The following is a 17,835-nucleotide window of genomic DNA, read 5'->3' on the forward strand; positions in this document are numbered from 1 at the left end:
AGACCGTCTCTTTTGTACAGCTCCCGCTTGTTCCAGAAAGCATCCCAGTGCCTAACAAACTTAAACCCTTCCTCCTTACACCATCGTCTCATCCACATATTGAGACTTCTTTCTTTGTATTTTTAATAATTGATTATATGACAACCACTTTACTTCGCCTATCTCAGCCGTTATTTTTATTACTTCAGCTGGCACTATCTATAACGGTCTTCTCTCATCTCCATATTTCTTGTATTTAATCCATGTATTTAGCAAATTATTTCTTATATAATGGTGAGAGAAAAAACCATCCATCTTCTTTTTTCCATAATACAAATACGCGTACCAGCCAAATTTATTTCCGTGACCTTCTAACACTAAAAGTTTTTTGTTTAACAACATTATCCATTCTTTCATCCACACTAAACAAACTGCTTCCTGATATAATTTTAAATTCAGCAGTTGAAACCCACCTCTTTCTTTTGCATCTGTCAAAATTTTCATCTTAATCCTTGGTTTCTTCCCAGCCCACACAAATTCTGAGATTTTCCTTCGCCATTTATCAAATTGTTTGCCCATCCTTCACAATAGGAATAGTTTGAAACAAATACATTATTCTTGGTAAGATATTCATTTTGATTGCAGCTATTCTACCCAACAATGACAAAGTAAGCTTATTCCTTTTTAACATGTCTTCATCCATTTTACACCATAACTTCTCATAATTATTTTTAAACAGATCAATATTCTTCATTGTTATCTCCACCCCTAGGTATTTTACCTTAGAGGTGACTTCACAACCCGTTAGTCTCTGTAATTCTGTTGCTTGTTCATCTGCATATTTTTACACAGAATATTTGATTTTTCTCTATTAATACAAAGTCCCGCCAACTCCCCATACTCTTGTATTTTAGCTAGCAGCAAAGGTGTAACTTGTATGGGGTTTTCATTTATAAACATTATATCATCAGCAAAAGCTCTATATTTGTAAGTAAATCCTTTTATTCTTAATCCTTCTATTTCTCTTCTTGGATCTGCATCAATAATATTTCAAGAGTCATTATAAACGAACAGTGGTGAAAGCGGACAGCCTTGTCTAGTACCTTTGCTAATTTTCATATCTTCTGTAAGATCTGTGTTTATACACAACCTTGCACTTTGTTCAGAATATATTGATTTTATCATTCTTATAAAGTTTTCACCCAGCTTCATTTTTTCCATTACTGCAAACATAAAGTCCCAATTTAAATTATCAAATGCTTTCTCTGCATCTGCAAAGATTAATGCTACTTCTTTTTCTGGATGTCTTTCATAATATTCTACAATATTTACAACAGTTCTAATATTCTCTCTTATTTGTCTTTTGGGAAGAAACCCTGCTTGATCTTCCTTTATAAAGTTTATCAAATGTTGTTTAAGCCGTTCTGCCAAGATTCTTGTAAATATTTTAGAGTCATTATTTAATAGCGATTGGTCTGTAATTTTTTACGTTCATGACATCTCTATCTTCCTTAGGTATCAACGAAATAGCTTCTTTCCATGTATTTGGTACTTTCCCTTTTATTATTATTATATTCATCAACTTCTGCAATTTTGGTATTAACTCATCTTTAAAAGTTTTAAAATATTTAGCTGTATATCCATCAGACCCAGGTGCTTTTCCATTCTTCATTGCGTTAATTGCTGCTTCAATTTCTATTTTTTCAATTGGGCCATTCAAAACTTTTCGCATATTTTCAGTTAAGGGCTCTATTTTTATCTTTTGTAAATACTCATCCATTTTCTCTTTCTTTATTTTAACACCTTTAAACAATTTGGCATAGTACTTAAAAAAATCTCTTTTTATTCCCTCTTGAGTAACCACTTCTCTTCCATCTACCACAATTCTGTTAATTATTCTATTTTCTCTCTTTTTCTTCAATTGCCAAGCCAAATATTTTCCCTGCTTATTTCCTCCCTCAAAGGATTTCTGCTGAAGTCTTTTCAAACTCCATTCCACTTTATTTAACAAATGTCTCAATTGAGTTTGTAATATTGTAATTTCCCTTAAAATTTTCTATTTCCCTGGCCTTTTTCTCAACTTCCCTTCCTTTTTCTTTATTTCATTTTGAATGTCCAACAACTGTTTTTCTTTTACTCTCATCTTTATTATTCAAAGTAATCAACATTCCTTTCATTAATGCTTTATAGGCATCCCAGACCGTCTGAAAGTCAATATCCTCTTTGTCATTCACTTGGAAAAAAGCTTTAGTTTCATTTTCTAGGTATGTCACTGTTTCTTTATTCTGTAGCAAATCTTCATTCAATCTCCATCTTCTCACCTTCTTGGACAATTTTGTAATCCACATTATTGGGTTATGATCAGCACCAATTTTAGGTAAAATCTCTATTTTCCTTGTTATAAGACCTAAATCTTTAGTTCCCCACAGCATGTCAATTCTAGAAAAAGTTTTGTGTCTTGCAGAAAAGAAAGTATAGTCTCAAACGTCAGGGTTAAATTTCCTCCATATATCTTCCAGATTTTCTTGTTTAACCAGTTCAAAAAAAGACTTTGGCAATTTTCCTTCTTTACTATTATTTTTTTTCCCTCCCGACCTGTCCAATGAGTTCTTAACTGTTCTATTAAAATCTCCCATTATCAAAACTTGCTCATAGGTCAATTCATCAAGCTGTTGTATAATGTCTTTAAAAAAGAAGATGATATTAGATTTATATCCCACCCTCCACTCCAAAGAGTCTCAGAGCGGCTCACAATCTCCTTTAACTTCCTCCCCCACAACAGACACCCTGTGAGGTGGGTGAGGCTGGAGAGGGCTCTCACAGCAGCTGCCCTTTCAAGGACAACCTCTTCCAGAGCTATGGCTGACCCAAGGCCATGCTAGCAGGTGCAAGTGGAGGAGTGGGGAATCAAACCCGGTTCTCCCAGATAAGAGTCCGCACACTTAACCACTACATCAAACTGGCTCGCCTTTGCACCATTAGGTGCAAAACATCCTTTGCACAATTAGGTGCAGAAAGTCCCAATAACAACTTTTTTTTCTGTCTAATATTGTCTCTACCACAACAAATCTTCCATCTTTATCTTTAAATACTAATTTTGGCTCTAATTCTTGTTTAGTATAAAAAACCACTCCCCTTTTCTTCTGTTCAGCCAATAAAAAAAATTCCACTCCCAATTGTTTGAACCATAAAAATTTATAATCTTTTTTGTTTGATATGCACTTCTTGCAAACAAATTATATTACAGTTTTGTTTCTTAATCCAATGAATTGTTGCCCTTCTTTTTTTTGTGGTGAATTTAGTCTATTTACATAACAAGACAATAATTTGTAATCCATCATGGTGCAAATTCTTTATTTTCTTCAAAAAATCTACGCATATCCTGTGCATTTGTAATTGTGATTCTTTTCCCCTGGAGTTCAAAGCTCAGGCCTTCAGGTATTATCCATCTAAACCTCATTCCATTGTCTCTCAATTTTTCTGTCAACTTTTTATATGTTCTTCTATCATTTATCACTTGCCTTGGCAGCTCCTTCATGATTCTCACTCTATTGCCTCCCACTATCAATGTCTTTTTCAAAGTTTTTACTCATGATCCTTCCCACCATTTCCTTTGTCATATATCTTATGACAACATCTCTTGGTAAGTTATTTTTCTTGGCATAAGGTGAGTTCACTCTACACATATAGTCATACATGTTTTTAGTCTCTTCAGGGTCTTCCTCTAAAAATTCTGCAATTATTTTTATTATATATTCTTTTAAATCACCCTCCTCCTTCTCAGGTACTCCTCTCAGACGTATCTGAGTCTCCATCAATTTGTAGTCATTGATTGTCACTTTTTCTTACATTTTCAACAAGGTGGAATCATATACTTTCATTCTGCCTTCTACCTCCTGCACTTTCTTAGATGTTTCCTCAGTTTCTTTCTGAGATCTTCCATATCTTTTTTAATCTCTGCAATAATTTTTTCCCCCGATTCATTTATCATCTCTCTCACCCCTTTCATCATTTTGGCCTCCATTGCCTCCAATTGGTCCTGCATTTTTCCCAATGAATTAGCCCTTGTACGGGGCTGCTTGTGTTCAGACATTTAAAAAACAACAAAAATTTGGACCTCACCAATTTCCAATTCGACTATCAGATTCAAAAGAGTAGGACTTGCCCTTTATAACAAGCCCAATTTCGCTATTCTCGGAGCTCCCAAAGTCAAGATATTTATTTTTAAAGTTTTTAAATCTTCCAAAATGGTGGTCGCAACTTTTTACTGCTTTTTACAATTTTTTCCCCCCTTTTAAAAACATCCAAGGTCCACACCAATAATATGACCAATAGTATTTAACTTCTTACCCTCTTCTCAGTTAACTCCAATTTTTAATGTCCCGAATTCTTTAAAAACATTGTTTTTATTTTGACCTCCAGCAATGGCCGCCGATGTTTCTCAATGGTAGTAAATTCCTAGAGTAGGTTTTCCTTCCACTGCTTTTGTTGCCACAAAGTCTCATTCACACTGGTAAGGAGATCTCACGATACTTGACGTACTTCCTGTCTTGCTTGAATGTGCTGCAGGTCTGTGACGATGGTGCTCTTTTTCAAAACCGCAAGTAGACTAAACAAGAAATTCCTTTCCACTTTTTAACACTGTCTTTTATATTTATAAAGTCCAAATTTCACCTCTTCCTCCCCTCTTCTTCCAGACTTTCTAGATTTTCCTTTCCCACCTTTTTTAAATTTATTCCATTAAGCTGTAAATAGTTCCAGAATGAAAGATAGTAATTTGTACCTTCTCTTTCAATTATCCAAGTTCCCACCGGTCTTGCAAAGCTTTAGATGTTTAGCAATGTCCAAGAAGGTTAGGATCCTGTCGAGCTTATGTCAAATAAATGATTCTGAAAACTTCTGCAGATGATGAAAATGCAACTCTTCCCAGAGACCCTCAATGCCTCAAAGGAGCGCCCCCCCCCCGGGACTCCCTTTTAGCCAAGATAAATCTTCTAAAAGTTTCCTGTGCATATCTTGGACTAATCTCTGACTGAGAAAAGTAGGCAGTAGGCTTTAAATTGTCTTCTACTACCCCAAACAGAAGTTCCAGCCTGCTCCCGTTATGAGAAGCAGCTCAGCTTGACATTTTCCTCCCCCGAAAGTCCATGTAAGGGCCAAGTGATGACACAGATGTTGTCATTAGCATTTAGTATGAGCCAGCAAACTACCATTTAATTATTTTTCTTAATTATGTTGCTGTAATCCCAAAAGTTTACCAGCATTTTGGCTCTTTATCTGATAGCCACTGTTAAATTAATATTTACCAGGTATTGGAAATCTGTCAATATTAAAAATCAGAATTGGATGGATAAAACTCTGCAAAAGTTTTGTACTAATTGACATATTCTCATTTTTAAAAGTCCATTCTGTAAAGAAAATAGCTAAGAAATTGAATGTTTTTGTTTAACAAAATGAAAACACCCACAACTGACATTTGGTGTAGTTTCTGGCATGTTGAACCTTTCTTTATGTCCTTTGTCAATGATGTAATTTAAAACTGATACTGTTTATTTGTATGTTATAATTTAGGCAATCTTACATTTTTAATTTTTCTTTTTATATACATTCTGTGTTCTTTTGATATATAAAAGTTTTTTAAAAGTGCAATGTATTCATTCCATTGCATTGTAATTCTGTGAGATTGATCTTGTTGGCAATGTTCAATTATTATATATCAAATTGTTTAACCAGAAACTGTATCCCAAAGGTATGTTGTTTCTGTATTTGGCAGTAGCGATTGTGGTTAATAGTCATTAACCTGCCCTCCATTAATTTTTCTTTGGTGCAGTTTCCAGCATTTCTTGTTAAAAAGCAAGTCTGGGAAAGGTCTCATCATCTTGAATCATCCAAGAGTTGCTAAAGGTTTTATTTTTGCCAGTGCTAGCCTTGATGGAGATAAGGTAGATAGTGTGTGCCCATGTGTGTCCGTGAATACTTTTTCCTTCTCCTATTCAAATAAAATGTAGATTTATTTTCTTTATTTCTACCTTATATCTGGAATTAGTGTAACCTACCTTGTCTTTCACACTGGTCTTACCATATCTGTATATCATTAGCCACCTTTGGTCACGGACTGTGAATATCTAAATCTGTGGACTGGAGCCTCGTGGAGGCTAAATAGATCTTTCTGCACAGTTGGGGCGTTCCCCAGGTATGTAGAAAAATCTGATTTTTAAAAAAATGGTGGAGAAAAAAACCCAACATTAAAGTTTACCTTGCTGGTAGGCCATGCTAGATTCAGTAGCAGCACAGCCAAGGAGCCCTGCTGGCAGATGCTCCAGCCCAGGAAGAGAATGAGGGTGGTGAGTGAGTGAATGCCAAGAGGGGAGACAGTGTATTCCCAAGGCTGGGGGTAGATGGGGAAAGCAGCAAGGGAAGGGGTGAGTGAATGCTAATGGTGGTGGGGTAGGTGTGAAAAGCATGAAGGGCTGGGTTGACTGATGGAAAAAAGTGGGGAGAGCAAATAAGATGGGGGGGGGTGTAGGTTGACAGATAAAGGGGAATGGGAGAAAAGAGTGAAATAGGAGGTAGGTTTACAGATAAAGGGAATGGGAGAAAGGGAGGTATAGGTGGGTAGGTTAACAGAGAACGGGGACAGATTGAGAGAGATGGAGGTAGGTGACAGATAAAGGAAAGGGGAGACAGAAGGGGAAGATAAAGAAGGAGAAGAGTGAAGAAAGCATAGAGCAGGAAGGAATCCGCCCTCTTTGCAAGTTTCTTGCGGGTCTTCACTTGTCTTCTTTATTCTTTTGTTGGCTCACTTTGATTCCAGCCAAAACAGTGTTCTTATCCTTACCTTTTAAGTACTTTGTGGCTTTGCTTCCTTTGGTGTTACCCTTCACCGGTTTATCAACTTCCTTATTGCCTGCTCTTTGTGTATGGACCTTGATCTTGGCATATATGTTCTTGAGGTGAGGATTCCCTCAGATAGAGATTTTGAGTTTCAGGTGCAGAAGTTGATAGTTATAAGTGTTATTGACAAAGACTGTGCTGTTCTGAGTGATCCCTACTGCAAATAGCAGTCTAAAAGACGCCAGGATTAGCGCACTTGAGTAACTGTAGGATTTGGTTCTGTGCACGTGTGCACTCATACGTGTGTGCGCGTGCACACACACACACTTTGTTTTCACATGACAACAAGAAATGACTTCTGTGTTGGGCAAGTCCTTAACTGCAAATGTAATTACAATCTCATTGTTTTTCTCCCACTTACAGGTCTCTGATGCTCCGTGTTTAATAGAAATTTCATTCTCTTGCCAAAGTCAGATGAGGAAAAGAAGAGGTTTTGCAATCCAGCTGTTTGGAAAAACCCTTATACCTCCATGCAGTACCTGAAGGTACCTTCTCCCCCCCCCCCCCCCCAGGAACTAAAGATTCAGGTTAAGGCTTGTCACATATGCTTCAAAATAGCTTATTTTGTGAGTTTGTCATAATTTTTTCTAAGTCTGGGTGGTCTGATGCTTTTTATTTAAAACAAGCAACTCTCTCCTGGCTATTCAAACAGGGCAGTCTATAACCACAGTAATTATTCACTTAAGTTTTTAAAATAAGACACAAGTGGAAGAATTAAATAATACCTCATAGTGATCCTATGGGGCACTGTTGATTTTCTCCTAGCATCTGCTCTGCAGAAGAAGACAAATTGGTTGAAATGTTAGGTACCTAGGTTTGTGGTTTCTGCCATTGATTTTTATCAATTTTAAATGATTTTACTGTGAATCACTTGTAGTAATTCATAAATCTGAATTTTAATATTTAAGTTTATTCTAAACAGAAAAAAAATCTGCCACAAGTATATTAGTTATGTGAAAAACAGCAGCTATATAAATCGGTACTAAGGTGATAAACTTAAAATAAAATTAAATAAGACTGTTATGAGTAGGGATGGTCAGAAACAGGAAAACTGAAGATCTGTTCATGAAACAGGAAAACTGAAGATCTGTTCATGAAACAGGAAAACTGAAGATCTGTTCATGATCTCATGGTTCATGAACCTTCCTGTTTACCAAACTGGTTCATTTTGTGAGGTTCGTGATGTGGTAGAACAGCCCCCCTGCAGGCTAGTGATGCCAGATTTGTAGTGACTCTGCAGCTGACTCTCCTCTTCTATAAAAGGGAGATCACCCCCCCCCCCCCTTTTCCTTTTGACCCTGCAATCCTTGACTTCTGGGCCTCCTGGGGTCCCTTTTTTTGGCCTGGCCTCATGTGCCAACCTCCCTCTGACTGCCTCACAAGCTGGTTTCCCAGAACTCCTGCCATTCCTGTGAAAAATAGATCACCTTCCCCTTTCTCTCCCAATCCTTGGGTCTCTGCCTCCTCTCTCTCCTGCACTGCTGCTGGCGTGCACCCCTCCTCCACCTCTCCATCACCCCCTTTTGCTCCCGACCTTGGTTCTTTCATGCTTTTTCCACTCCCACAGGGGCCACTTTTGTTTGATTTTGGAAGGCCACTATTGGTGTTTCGAGGGCTGCAGATGTCCACCCCCTGTTGCTTTGGTGATTAATTGGTCGGTGCTAGTGTGTCTGCCCCACAAACTGCCAACATGAACTGCATGGACCTATGTAAAAGCCATGGAGGTTTGTGGGAAGTCCATTGTTGGCTAGATTGCATGACCTTTGATGCAAAACCCATGAACAAGCAATTTTAATGACAAATTTAGGTTTGTGATGAGCTTTGTGCCTATCCCTAGTTACGAGTGCTACTGTGGAAATTTCTGATTGGGTGGAGGCGTGTGGCTGAAAGAGGACTTGAAGCCTGCTTCTCTTTTCCCCCTTTCGCACACTTTCCCCAGTTCTTTCTCTCTGGTGCAAATTCTCCTGCTCAAAGAGATATGGTACAGTAGGACAGGTTTGGTTGTCTCATTCAGTGAACAGAATAATACACAATAGGCTTCTCTGTAACTGGCAAACCTCACCTGTTCCGATATGATCCCTAGTATTTTCCATTGAAGCCCTTTTCTCCTTGCCCATATCTTCAGAGGTAAGGTGAGTGGCCACAAAGATCCACAATAGCTCAGCACTGGCAGCCAGATATTGTAATACTCTCTGCAGGCATATTTATCACTCTTATTTTTTTATTGGCAAGCTACCAAAAAAGGTCTTTGGTAGCATTTGATTACTGTTTAATTAAAATAATTTCTATAGCTGACTGCTGCTTCTGTTTTGTTTTACTTTGTTTTATTATAATAGATTTTTGAAATTTTGAGCAGACGAGACAGATGTTTCTACAGTCCTGAGAAAAGCCCAGGTTTGCAGAAAAATCTGAAATTTTAAACACATAATCTGGGGGTGTTGGTTTAAAAAAAAACCAAAATAGAAATAATGTCTGTAGCTTTAAGAAATGAATGCTCTCAGTGGCAGTTGGTAGGCAACCACAACAGTATTGCCAGCTGTTCAGCCTTGATCTTGTAGAAGGAGGTGGGGAGAGGGGTCAGGGACTTTTCCAGGGTGTTCTGGCCTTTGAGGAGAAACACACTGGGGCCAGGCCCAGCAGCAACCATCAAGTGACTTGCATGATTTACCCAGGTCTAATTGCTTGCAACTATTCAGCAGCAACCACCTCAGAAAAGGTAGTATGGTGTAGTGAGTAGAGTTTCGAATTGGAATCCCCACTCTGCTGTGGAAACTCACTGGGTGATGTTGCACCAGTTACACACACTTATTATAATGTAACATTATGGTGATAAAATGGATGAGAGGAGAATGATGTAAGCTGCTTTAGGTTCTCATTGTGGAGAATGGTGAAGTATGAATGAAGTAAATAAATACCAGGATAGCCAAAAATGGGGGCAGATAAAGGATAGCAGAGTGGGTGGAAAAGAGAAATAGAAGTAGGAAAAGGTGAGAATATGGGAGTTGCCAGGAGGAGGAAAGATGAAATAGTGTGAGGAATAAGGGGGAAAGTGTAGTGCTTCCTGCAATTCCTTGTGGGTTCTCCACTGGGAAGCTTGGCCTGGCAGACAGCACTGCACAAGTGTTTTACACAAATCTGCTCTGAGTGTCTTTGGCCAATAGAAAAATTTGAGGAGTCCAATGGAAGAGGAAGATAAAGTTTATTGCAATAAACTGAGAACAGATCTAAACCATAGCCTGCAGTTTGCTCTGAAAAATTTAAAAATGGTTACAATCTTACATACCATTGATGACACACTGGCACATGTTATCATATACATATATTAATTGACTGTAACCTGCCTAATTTCATGGTGAGAGCCAACTTAATTGATATTGATACACTATGTCAGCCTGGCATCCATCCATTGGATGAAAATTGTTGCATAGCAAGAAATTCAATGCGCCTGTGTATGTCTTGCCCAGATAAATCCAGTTTGGCGCTCTAAGAACCCTCTACTCCTATTTAGAAATGCAGTAAGGCACAGTTCATGTTTCTGTTACAGATAAGACCAGAATGTTGGTAACTTTTCTGTCTCCTCAGTCAGGCCTAACTGTGTGTTAACCCATAAAGATGTTACTCAAGCATGCTTGAGTGGCCTTCCCAACTAAAGCTGTATCCCACAAGTGGACCATAGTTTTCCTGTGTTGAGGCTGCAATGGAGAGAAAGCTGAAGACAGGGGGTTATAAAGTTATAATTTGTACATATCTCAGACACATCCAGAAGTCTACAGATGTACCAAGGAGATAATCCAGTCCTGTGATTCAGTGCATGGAAAGAGGCTGTAGAGTCTTAGATGCATGCAAGTAGACTTGCAAAGTCAGTGGATGCCACCTGGGACAACACATACAGAACCTTGCATAAGTAACCTATATGACATATCCATAAAGGCATGGGTCTGTGGTGGTCCTTGTATGTAGAAATGAAGAATAGTAGTTGGCTGTTTGTCTTGGTAGGGAGGAGAGGTAATTCTTTGACACGGGCTGCTATCACAAACCCTACTAGAAGAAATGGATTCCATATGCAGCACTCTAGAGATTAGAAGAGGCCAGGTAGACTGGCTGCTGAATGGCTTGTTAAGTCCTGCGACTGCATGCCAAGTGTCAGATTTGAAGCAGCACATCAGTCTCTCTGATCTCTTGCAGACTCTTCGTTAAGGCATGTGCACCGTTCCATGTGCATATGTGACTACTCTATGACTTTGGTTAGCGATTGGTGCAGGGCTTTGGGCATAGCTGTGCATTTAGATTTCTTGGTCCTTAGCACAGAAACTCTGATTTGTGCCTTAAGTTGTGCTTTTAAGTTGACAGTGATTTTATTACATGCTCATGAAACCAATGCTTTCATTTCTTTACAGTTCCTAAATAATAATCACAGAGTCAAAGGTATAAACTTCAGGAGCCTAAAGAAGTCACCATGAAGTTATATGTATTTCTAGTCAACACTGGAACCACCCTTACCTTTGATACAGAACTTGCAGTACAAAAGTAAGATATTCTCATTGGATTTCTATGTGAAGTCTGTTCCTAGGTTAACTCTAGCAAGACTGACTTCTCCTTTATCTCCAAGTTAATTAATAAACTTGATGTTTTCCAAGCGCTATATGAAAACTGTAAGACTACAGCTATAAGTACCTTTTGATAGTGGTCAACTTTTCCAGGGTTTGAAATGGCTGCTGGGGAGGGGGGGTGGGACTGAAGGGCAGAGTCATCAGCACCTTCTGATGATGGATTGCTGGATGCAATGCAAAGTCTGGAATTGAAACTTAAAGAAAAACTGTTGCCAGAAGATGCTTATAGATGTAATTTGACAGTTTTTGTAGTACTTGAAGAACATCCAAAACTGTGGGAAAAGTGCACCTCTGTTGCTATTTACATAGATGGCATACTGTAAATATTGGTAGAACTTTGCCTGATATTTTTCATCATCTTCTGGTAGCTGTTTAAGGGAAGAAGATCAAGAGACTGTCTTGTGCTTCTGCTGGTATTGCTAAGGATAGAATGTCAGTGCTATTGGAGAAATAAGGTGCAGTCACTTTGCCACTGATAAGTTTGGGTACCTAATGTTTAGCATTTATTTGGATTTGCCTTTAAAGATGTACATAAATGAGGTTTACAACTTCTGTAAAAATAGCAATGAATGAACTCAACTTTTTTATCGTTTTAGTGTTGCAGACCTTAAACAAGCAATTCAAACCAAGTACAAGATTGCTATTCAGCATCAGGTGCTGGTTGTCAATGGAGGGGAGTGTATGGCAGCTGACAGGAAAGTTTGTAGTTACAGTGCTGGAACGGTAAATATTAATTTTGTTTTCATTCTTGTCACAAAGAGTCTGGAAAGAAAAGGGAAATAATAGGTTTTATTTTAACACAGGACACAAACCCAATTTTTCTCTTCAACAAAGAAATGATCTTATGTGAACGTCCTCCAGCTATCCCCAAAACGACATTTTCAGCAGAAAATGAGATGGAATTAAAAGTTGAAGAATCTCTTATGATGCCTGCAGTTTTTCACACAGTAGCTTCACGGACACAACTTGCTGTGGTAAGCAACATCAGAAAATACAGCAATTGGTTGCATTCAGACAATTAATTTCAGGCGTTATGTGAAACCATGTTTTGTTTTAACTGTGGCTATTTTGTAGATGGCCATTGAAATCCTTGTTTGCTTTGGCAAATGCTGGCTTTATCCATGAAAAAGTGATGAAAAGCAAGAGAGGTTTTGATTTAAAACTGCTCTGTCCAGTTATCTCTGTAGCCCAGGAAGGAACAAGCCGGGGTGTCTGCACTCATACATCATGAGAAACTGTAGTTAAACTTAAATGTGGTTAATAAACCAGGTTCAAACCCTGGTTTCAGATCCTGGCATGAAGTTCCTAATTGACTGTAGTTAGCAAGGTGTTCCACATTTGAATGATCACCTAAACCATACTTAGTTCAGAAATCGTATAAAACTGGTTTTAATTAAACTGACTCATGGTGTGCCAAAGTTGAGAATAACATCCATCAAATACATAACAGAGTATTAATAGCTCAATAGTCAGTTATATATTAAACTTATTTTGATTGTGTATGGTGGTTTCTCTTCATAGAGCAGTATTTCTGATCATTCTAATTGTGACTCAGATAAGACCTCTGATAAAAATTAAAGAGCCTATTTGTCCAACATCTGGTTAACAAGATCACATATACTTGGTTAAGAAAAAAGTTCTGACTGTGTTTTGTATTATATGGCTTGTAGTTATATGTTTTTTTCTTGTTGGGTACATAAAGTTAGTGCCACTGGAGAGTCTAAGACATGTTGAATAAAACACAAAGACTGCTTAGTTTGCAGCTGCCTCCAATACTTGGCAACCAGCTGCTACATAAGCAGGGTTTGATAGAAATAGCCATCCCCTCTTGTTTTTCTCTGAGATACAATAATTGGTGGTGTACTGCCTCTGAAAATTTCAGCTGTTATGGCTAGTAGCTGTCAAAAGATGCTGCCCATCAGTGTATCTACTCTATGCTGATGGTCATTACAGCCTTTGGCAATTTCATGTTAATGATTTTTTGTAAGAAAAAGTTCTTCCTTTTGTCTTGAGCTTGCTGCCAGTCAGTTTTGTAGGATGATCTAGATTTATAAGCTTTTTAGAAGGATATACCCAATGAAGTCAATTTATTGGAGAGACTAGCAACAAACCAGACCAGTTAGTTTTGCAACAGGTAACATCTGAATGGTTGAAGAGTCAACCTATTCATTTTAATCTGTTTTTTCTCATTATGCAGGAAATGTATGAGATTGCCAAGAAACTTTGTTCCTTCTGTGAAGGTCTCGTCCATGATGAACATCTTCAGCACCAAGGCTGGGCTGCCATAATGGCAAATTTGGAAGATTGCACATATTCCTACCAAAAGCTGCTTTTCAAGTTTGAAAATGCATATTCAAATTACCTGCAGTCCATAGATGAGATTAAGCTGAAACTTACACAGTAGGTTTGCCATTAGACTCATCAATAAGAAGCTACCTCTACACAGTCACTTTACTCAAAACTAAGGTTTTATGATTTTGTATATTTATAGTAAATTTTATTTAACTCAGTAGTTCTAATTTGTGAAGTTTGGATGGTAGTTGAAATAATGAATCAGGTTTGTACTGTTAAGAAATGTAAGTTTTTCCTGTGAGAAGATGATTCTGTTGCATTTCTGTTCAAATATGTAGAAGCTGTTTCGCACTATATGCTGCCCTTAATGTGTTCAATATGATTTATCCATAACAGTTTTCTTAATTATTTAGCAAAGCTTTCTGTAGACTAGTACCCACTGTATGCTCAGTTACTAAGAGCTTTGAGGTTCAGATTTCAGACTTGTTCTGTATGGATTGTATCCAGGGTACCAGGAGTGGAACTCTGCTCACAGAACACATCCTATCCTTCTGCTGCTCATCATGCCTACTGGAGAACCTCCAGGAAGAATATTGGTTGCACTGTGGTAGTCTGTAGTGCAACGGGGGAATTGGCAAAAGTGCCTTTTTGCTGATGGAAACAGATTTAGATGCAACTCATCTAAATGGGCTTTAAGACATATAATTAAAGAATAATGTTAATTCATTTTCAGTCATTTTGTAAATGGTTGTTTTGAAAACTCTGGATTGTTTTGTTGACACCGTTCTGTGGAAAATACTAATTGAGAAAGTGCTGCAAAGATAAAATTTCAATCTTATATCAGTGTTTAAATGACAATTTAATATTATGCCTTGTTTTTTTCTAATTTACCTCAAGATATCCACCTGAAGTTATTGATTAGGACAGTTTTTCAGATACATGCTAAATATTGTTGATAAAGCATTTTTGAAGAAATGTGGGCAGACAACTTTTCCAAAGGTTTTGGATATGTAAAAGCCACACTTTGGATTGGAGTTGTGCATACTTGGTTGAGATTAAAGTTAATGAAAGATAGCTTTATTTTAAAAGGAACAGAAATCAATGAAGTTGCTCCTGATCACAGTGCAGAGCTGACAGCCTGAATAAAACTTTGTTGGTCTTAAGGTGCTATTGGACTCTAACTTTGTAACATTGCTTCAGACCAACATGGCTACCCACCTGGAGCTTGTCAAGAGATGCAAAAACTGTATCAACATTGATCACATGCTTTCTGTCATACAGTCTGAGGGCCTGCATAGCAACTGAAGTGAAGAAATTTTCATGATTGGAAATTATTGTAAAATGATTTGCAGCAAAACCACCCTAGTTTGGCTGCAATGGGGTAATGAAGATGAAAGCAACAGCAACAGTGCAACAGTTCTGTAGAGGTTCAGCATATTTGCATAAGAGCTTCCATGGGATGCTGATGACATTATTGATTGAAATGGTCAAAGACCCATCTTTTCCCCCAATACAAGTAAAGCCCAGGATGGGTAACATCACTGGTGCAAAGGATATGACAATAAGCAATATTCAGAAAATCTCTCCTCAGTATGCAGGAGATGACCCTAGTACAACGAAACATGGGTACTTTGGTTGTCTATGATGATACTTGTACAAAAATGAAGTTTATGAATCCACTGCGCAGATACTGCTCTTGATGAAATATTCTGTCTGATACGACTGAAGCCTCATTGTGTTGCTTGGAAGGCCTGCTAGAGTCAGCAACTTTAATGAACTTGCAAATCCATATATGCGACGTCATATGAATATGGGAAGGCTCTTCCACCAGTACAAAGAAGTCCCAATTAAGGCTGGTATGAGTAGGAGACTTTTGAAACACTCAAACAAGAGAGAAATGGGAAAAATTCAGTGTGAGTTCTCACAAACTGGACCTGCTTTCTGGATGTGCCTGGTAACAATGCAGACTTAGCAACTTTCCTCTCAGATTATCTTGTTATAGATCCTGTTTCTGGCAAAAAAACCCATAGCTGTTAGTTCTAAGTGGAAGTTCAAGTGCAAATACCAATCCATGTTTGGTATAGGCAAATGATGAAGGACCAGGCTTGTATTGCATTGTCCCATGGTCTTCAAACATGATACACAAATGTTTTGATGCTGTTACATCTCAGCAAAATCAAAAGTAAAGTGTGATGATGGCAGGCACATCCAACTGTCACATGTATATGCCATTGCATGAAACGAAGGGGAACCTCTCTATATAATAGCAGGATTTGATACAGTATTTTGCATTGCTGGACATAGAAAGAAGTCTTCAGGAAGTATCCAAAACGGTCACATTCTCCATTAACCCAGGGATGGAGAATTGACAGTTAAAGTATTGAGGGATGCAAAAAGTTTCTGCAAGTTTTGCTCTGTACCAGAAACAACCTACTGTGATAAGGCCTGAATTAAACTGTTTAACAAGTGCAGATAACTGGGAACGTTTCTTTTCATATACTGAGATTTCTCCTTCAGTGAGTAAACTGTCGTGTGAAAGCAAGACATCAGTCCAGCAGCTGTTTTGCCACCACCTGAAACAACAGGCTGGAAAATGGGAGTGTGTTTGTGCACCCGTGCCTGGAAGTCATGGCAGAATCTGGTGACTCCTACTGGGTCATGGGGACATTCGGAGAAGTGGCTTGATAGCCTGCCTCTGTCTCCTGACTCCTGGTATTCTCTGGAGGTCTCCCCTCCAAATATTTGCCAGGGTCGGCCCTGCTTAGTTTCTGAGATCTGACGAGATTGGGCTTGCCTGTGCTATCCAGGTCAGAGCACAAAGGATTATGTTTTTGACCTGTACTGAAGTATGCATGTATGAACAAATTTGACAACGTTTTTCAAGTAAAAGTAGTTTTTTAATGTGCGGAAGACATTTCTTTTTGTATTGTCTTGCAGCTAGTTACAGAAATATATCAAGTCTCTCTATTTTAAAATAATCATGAATCGCATGCTATATTATTGTACTATGGAAAATTTTGTTGGTCTTTAAGTTGCTACTGATATTAATTTTGTTCTCCTATTGCAGACTACATGGATACATTTTTATGCTTGATTTAAACAGATATTTTATAAACGTATCTTAAAACTCTTCTGAGCTAAAAAGTCCATGAAATAGTTTTCACAAATATAGTTAGCACGTTTTCTTGTCTGTTAATTGTATTAATGAGTATGGAAAACATAGTAATAGACACAGAACCATGTTATTACACTCCATTGAAAAGTTATGGTCACCAGCTGTCTTGGTCTCTGCCCAGTTTATTTTTGGTTTTGAGGATTTTGAAATTCAAAATATAGGTTGATAAAGAAAGTCTTTCTTTCAACATACCTTCAACCTTTGAAAAAAGTGGTTTGCATACTTATCCTTAAATCCCTTACATTAACATTTTCTGGGGGGAAAATTCCTAATCATATTATTTGATAAACAGTAATAAGGCTTCAAACAGTTCTTTGCATGAACTTCCACTTATGCATGGAAGTGGGGTTGAACATTTCTTATTTTTCACGATTTCCTTCCTCCAGCTACAATCCCCCAGATCATGTTCCAGAAGTATTTTCAAGAAGTTGCAAAAAGAACATTCCTATGAGTTGCAGCAGATTCATGGTGACCCCTTCCATTGCACATTCCAGGCATGAGATGAGCAGAGGTCACTGCTTTCCTAGGAATAGCAACTACAGTCTTCTATGATGGTCTGCTGTCCAAGCACAGACCCTGACTGTCCCTGCTTAGCTCCCAGGCTCTGATAAACTTACTCCAAACTGGGCTAATCAGGCTGCTTCTGCAACCAGAAGATTGAAGTCTCTGTTTAGGCAAACAAAACTGCTGTTGGTTGTAAATTATTTCTGCTGTTTCACGTATGAATGTAAAACATTTCACAGTCAAAGCTTACTATCGGAATTTTTTTCAACATGGAACCAACAAATTTTCAGCATTGTTTTGCTTGATAGGACATAGCCTTCCTGCCTTCCTCTTTCCACTGCAGATCTCTGAAAAATTATCCTGAAGTTTAAGCATTCTCTG

The 17,835-nt window shown here is 38.0% G+C and overlaps 1 protein-coding gene across 4 annotated transcripts in view; it reads left to right on the forward strand.

Annotated features, from left to right (window-relative positions):
• The window catches only part of RB1CC1 (RB1 inducible coiled-coil 1), a 101,910-nt gene that overhangs the window by 21,954 nt on the left and 62,121 nt on the right, over positions 1–17,835 (forward strand). For 2 of the 4 annotated variants that reach the window (XM_060243799.1, XM_060243802.1), the window contains exons 2-7: positions 7,237–7,358; positions 9,210–9,267; positions 11,271–11,400; positions 12,080–12,206; positions 12,287–12,457; positions 13,681–13,883. In XM_060243799.1, the coding sequence (XP_060099782.1) occupies positions 11,330–11,400; positions 12,080–12,206; positions 12,287–12,457; positions 13,681–13,883 (572 nt within the window). In that variant the 5' untranslated portion in view covers positions 7,237–7,358; positions 9,210–9,267; positions 11,271–11,329. Of the gene's footprint in view, positions 1–7,236; positions 7,359–9,209; positions 9,268–11,268; positions 11,401–12,079; positions 12,207–12,286; positions 12,458–13,680; positions 13,884–17,835 lie in introns of all 4 variants that reach the window. The other 2 variants (XM_060243800.1, XM_060243801.1) reach the window with 2 other exon arrangements.

Source organism: Heteronotia binoei, chromosome 7, assembly GCF_032191835.1.
Source record: "Heteronotia binoei isolate CCM8104 ecotype False Entrance Well chromosome 7, APGP_CSIRO_Hbin_v1, whole genome shotgun sequence".
Lineage (NCBI taxonomy): Eukaryota > Metazoa > Chordata > Lepidosauria > Squamata > Gekkonidae > Heteronotia > Heteronotia binoei.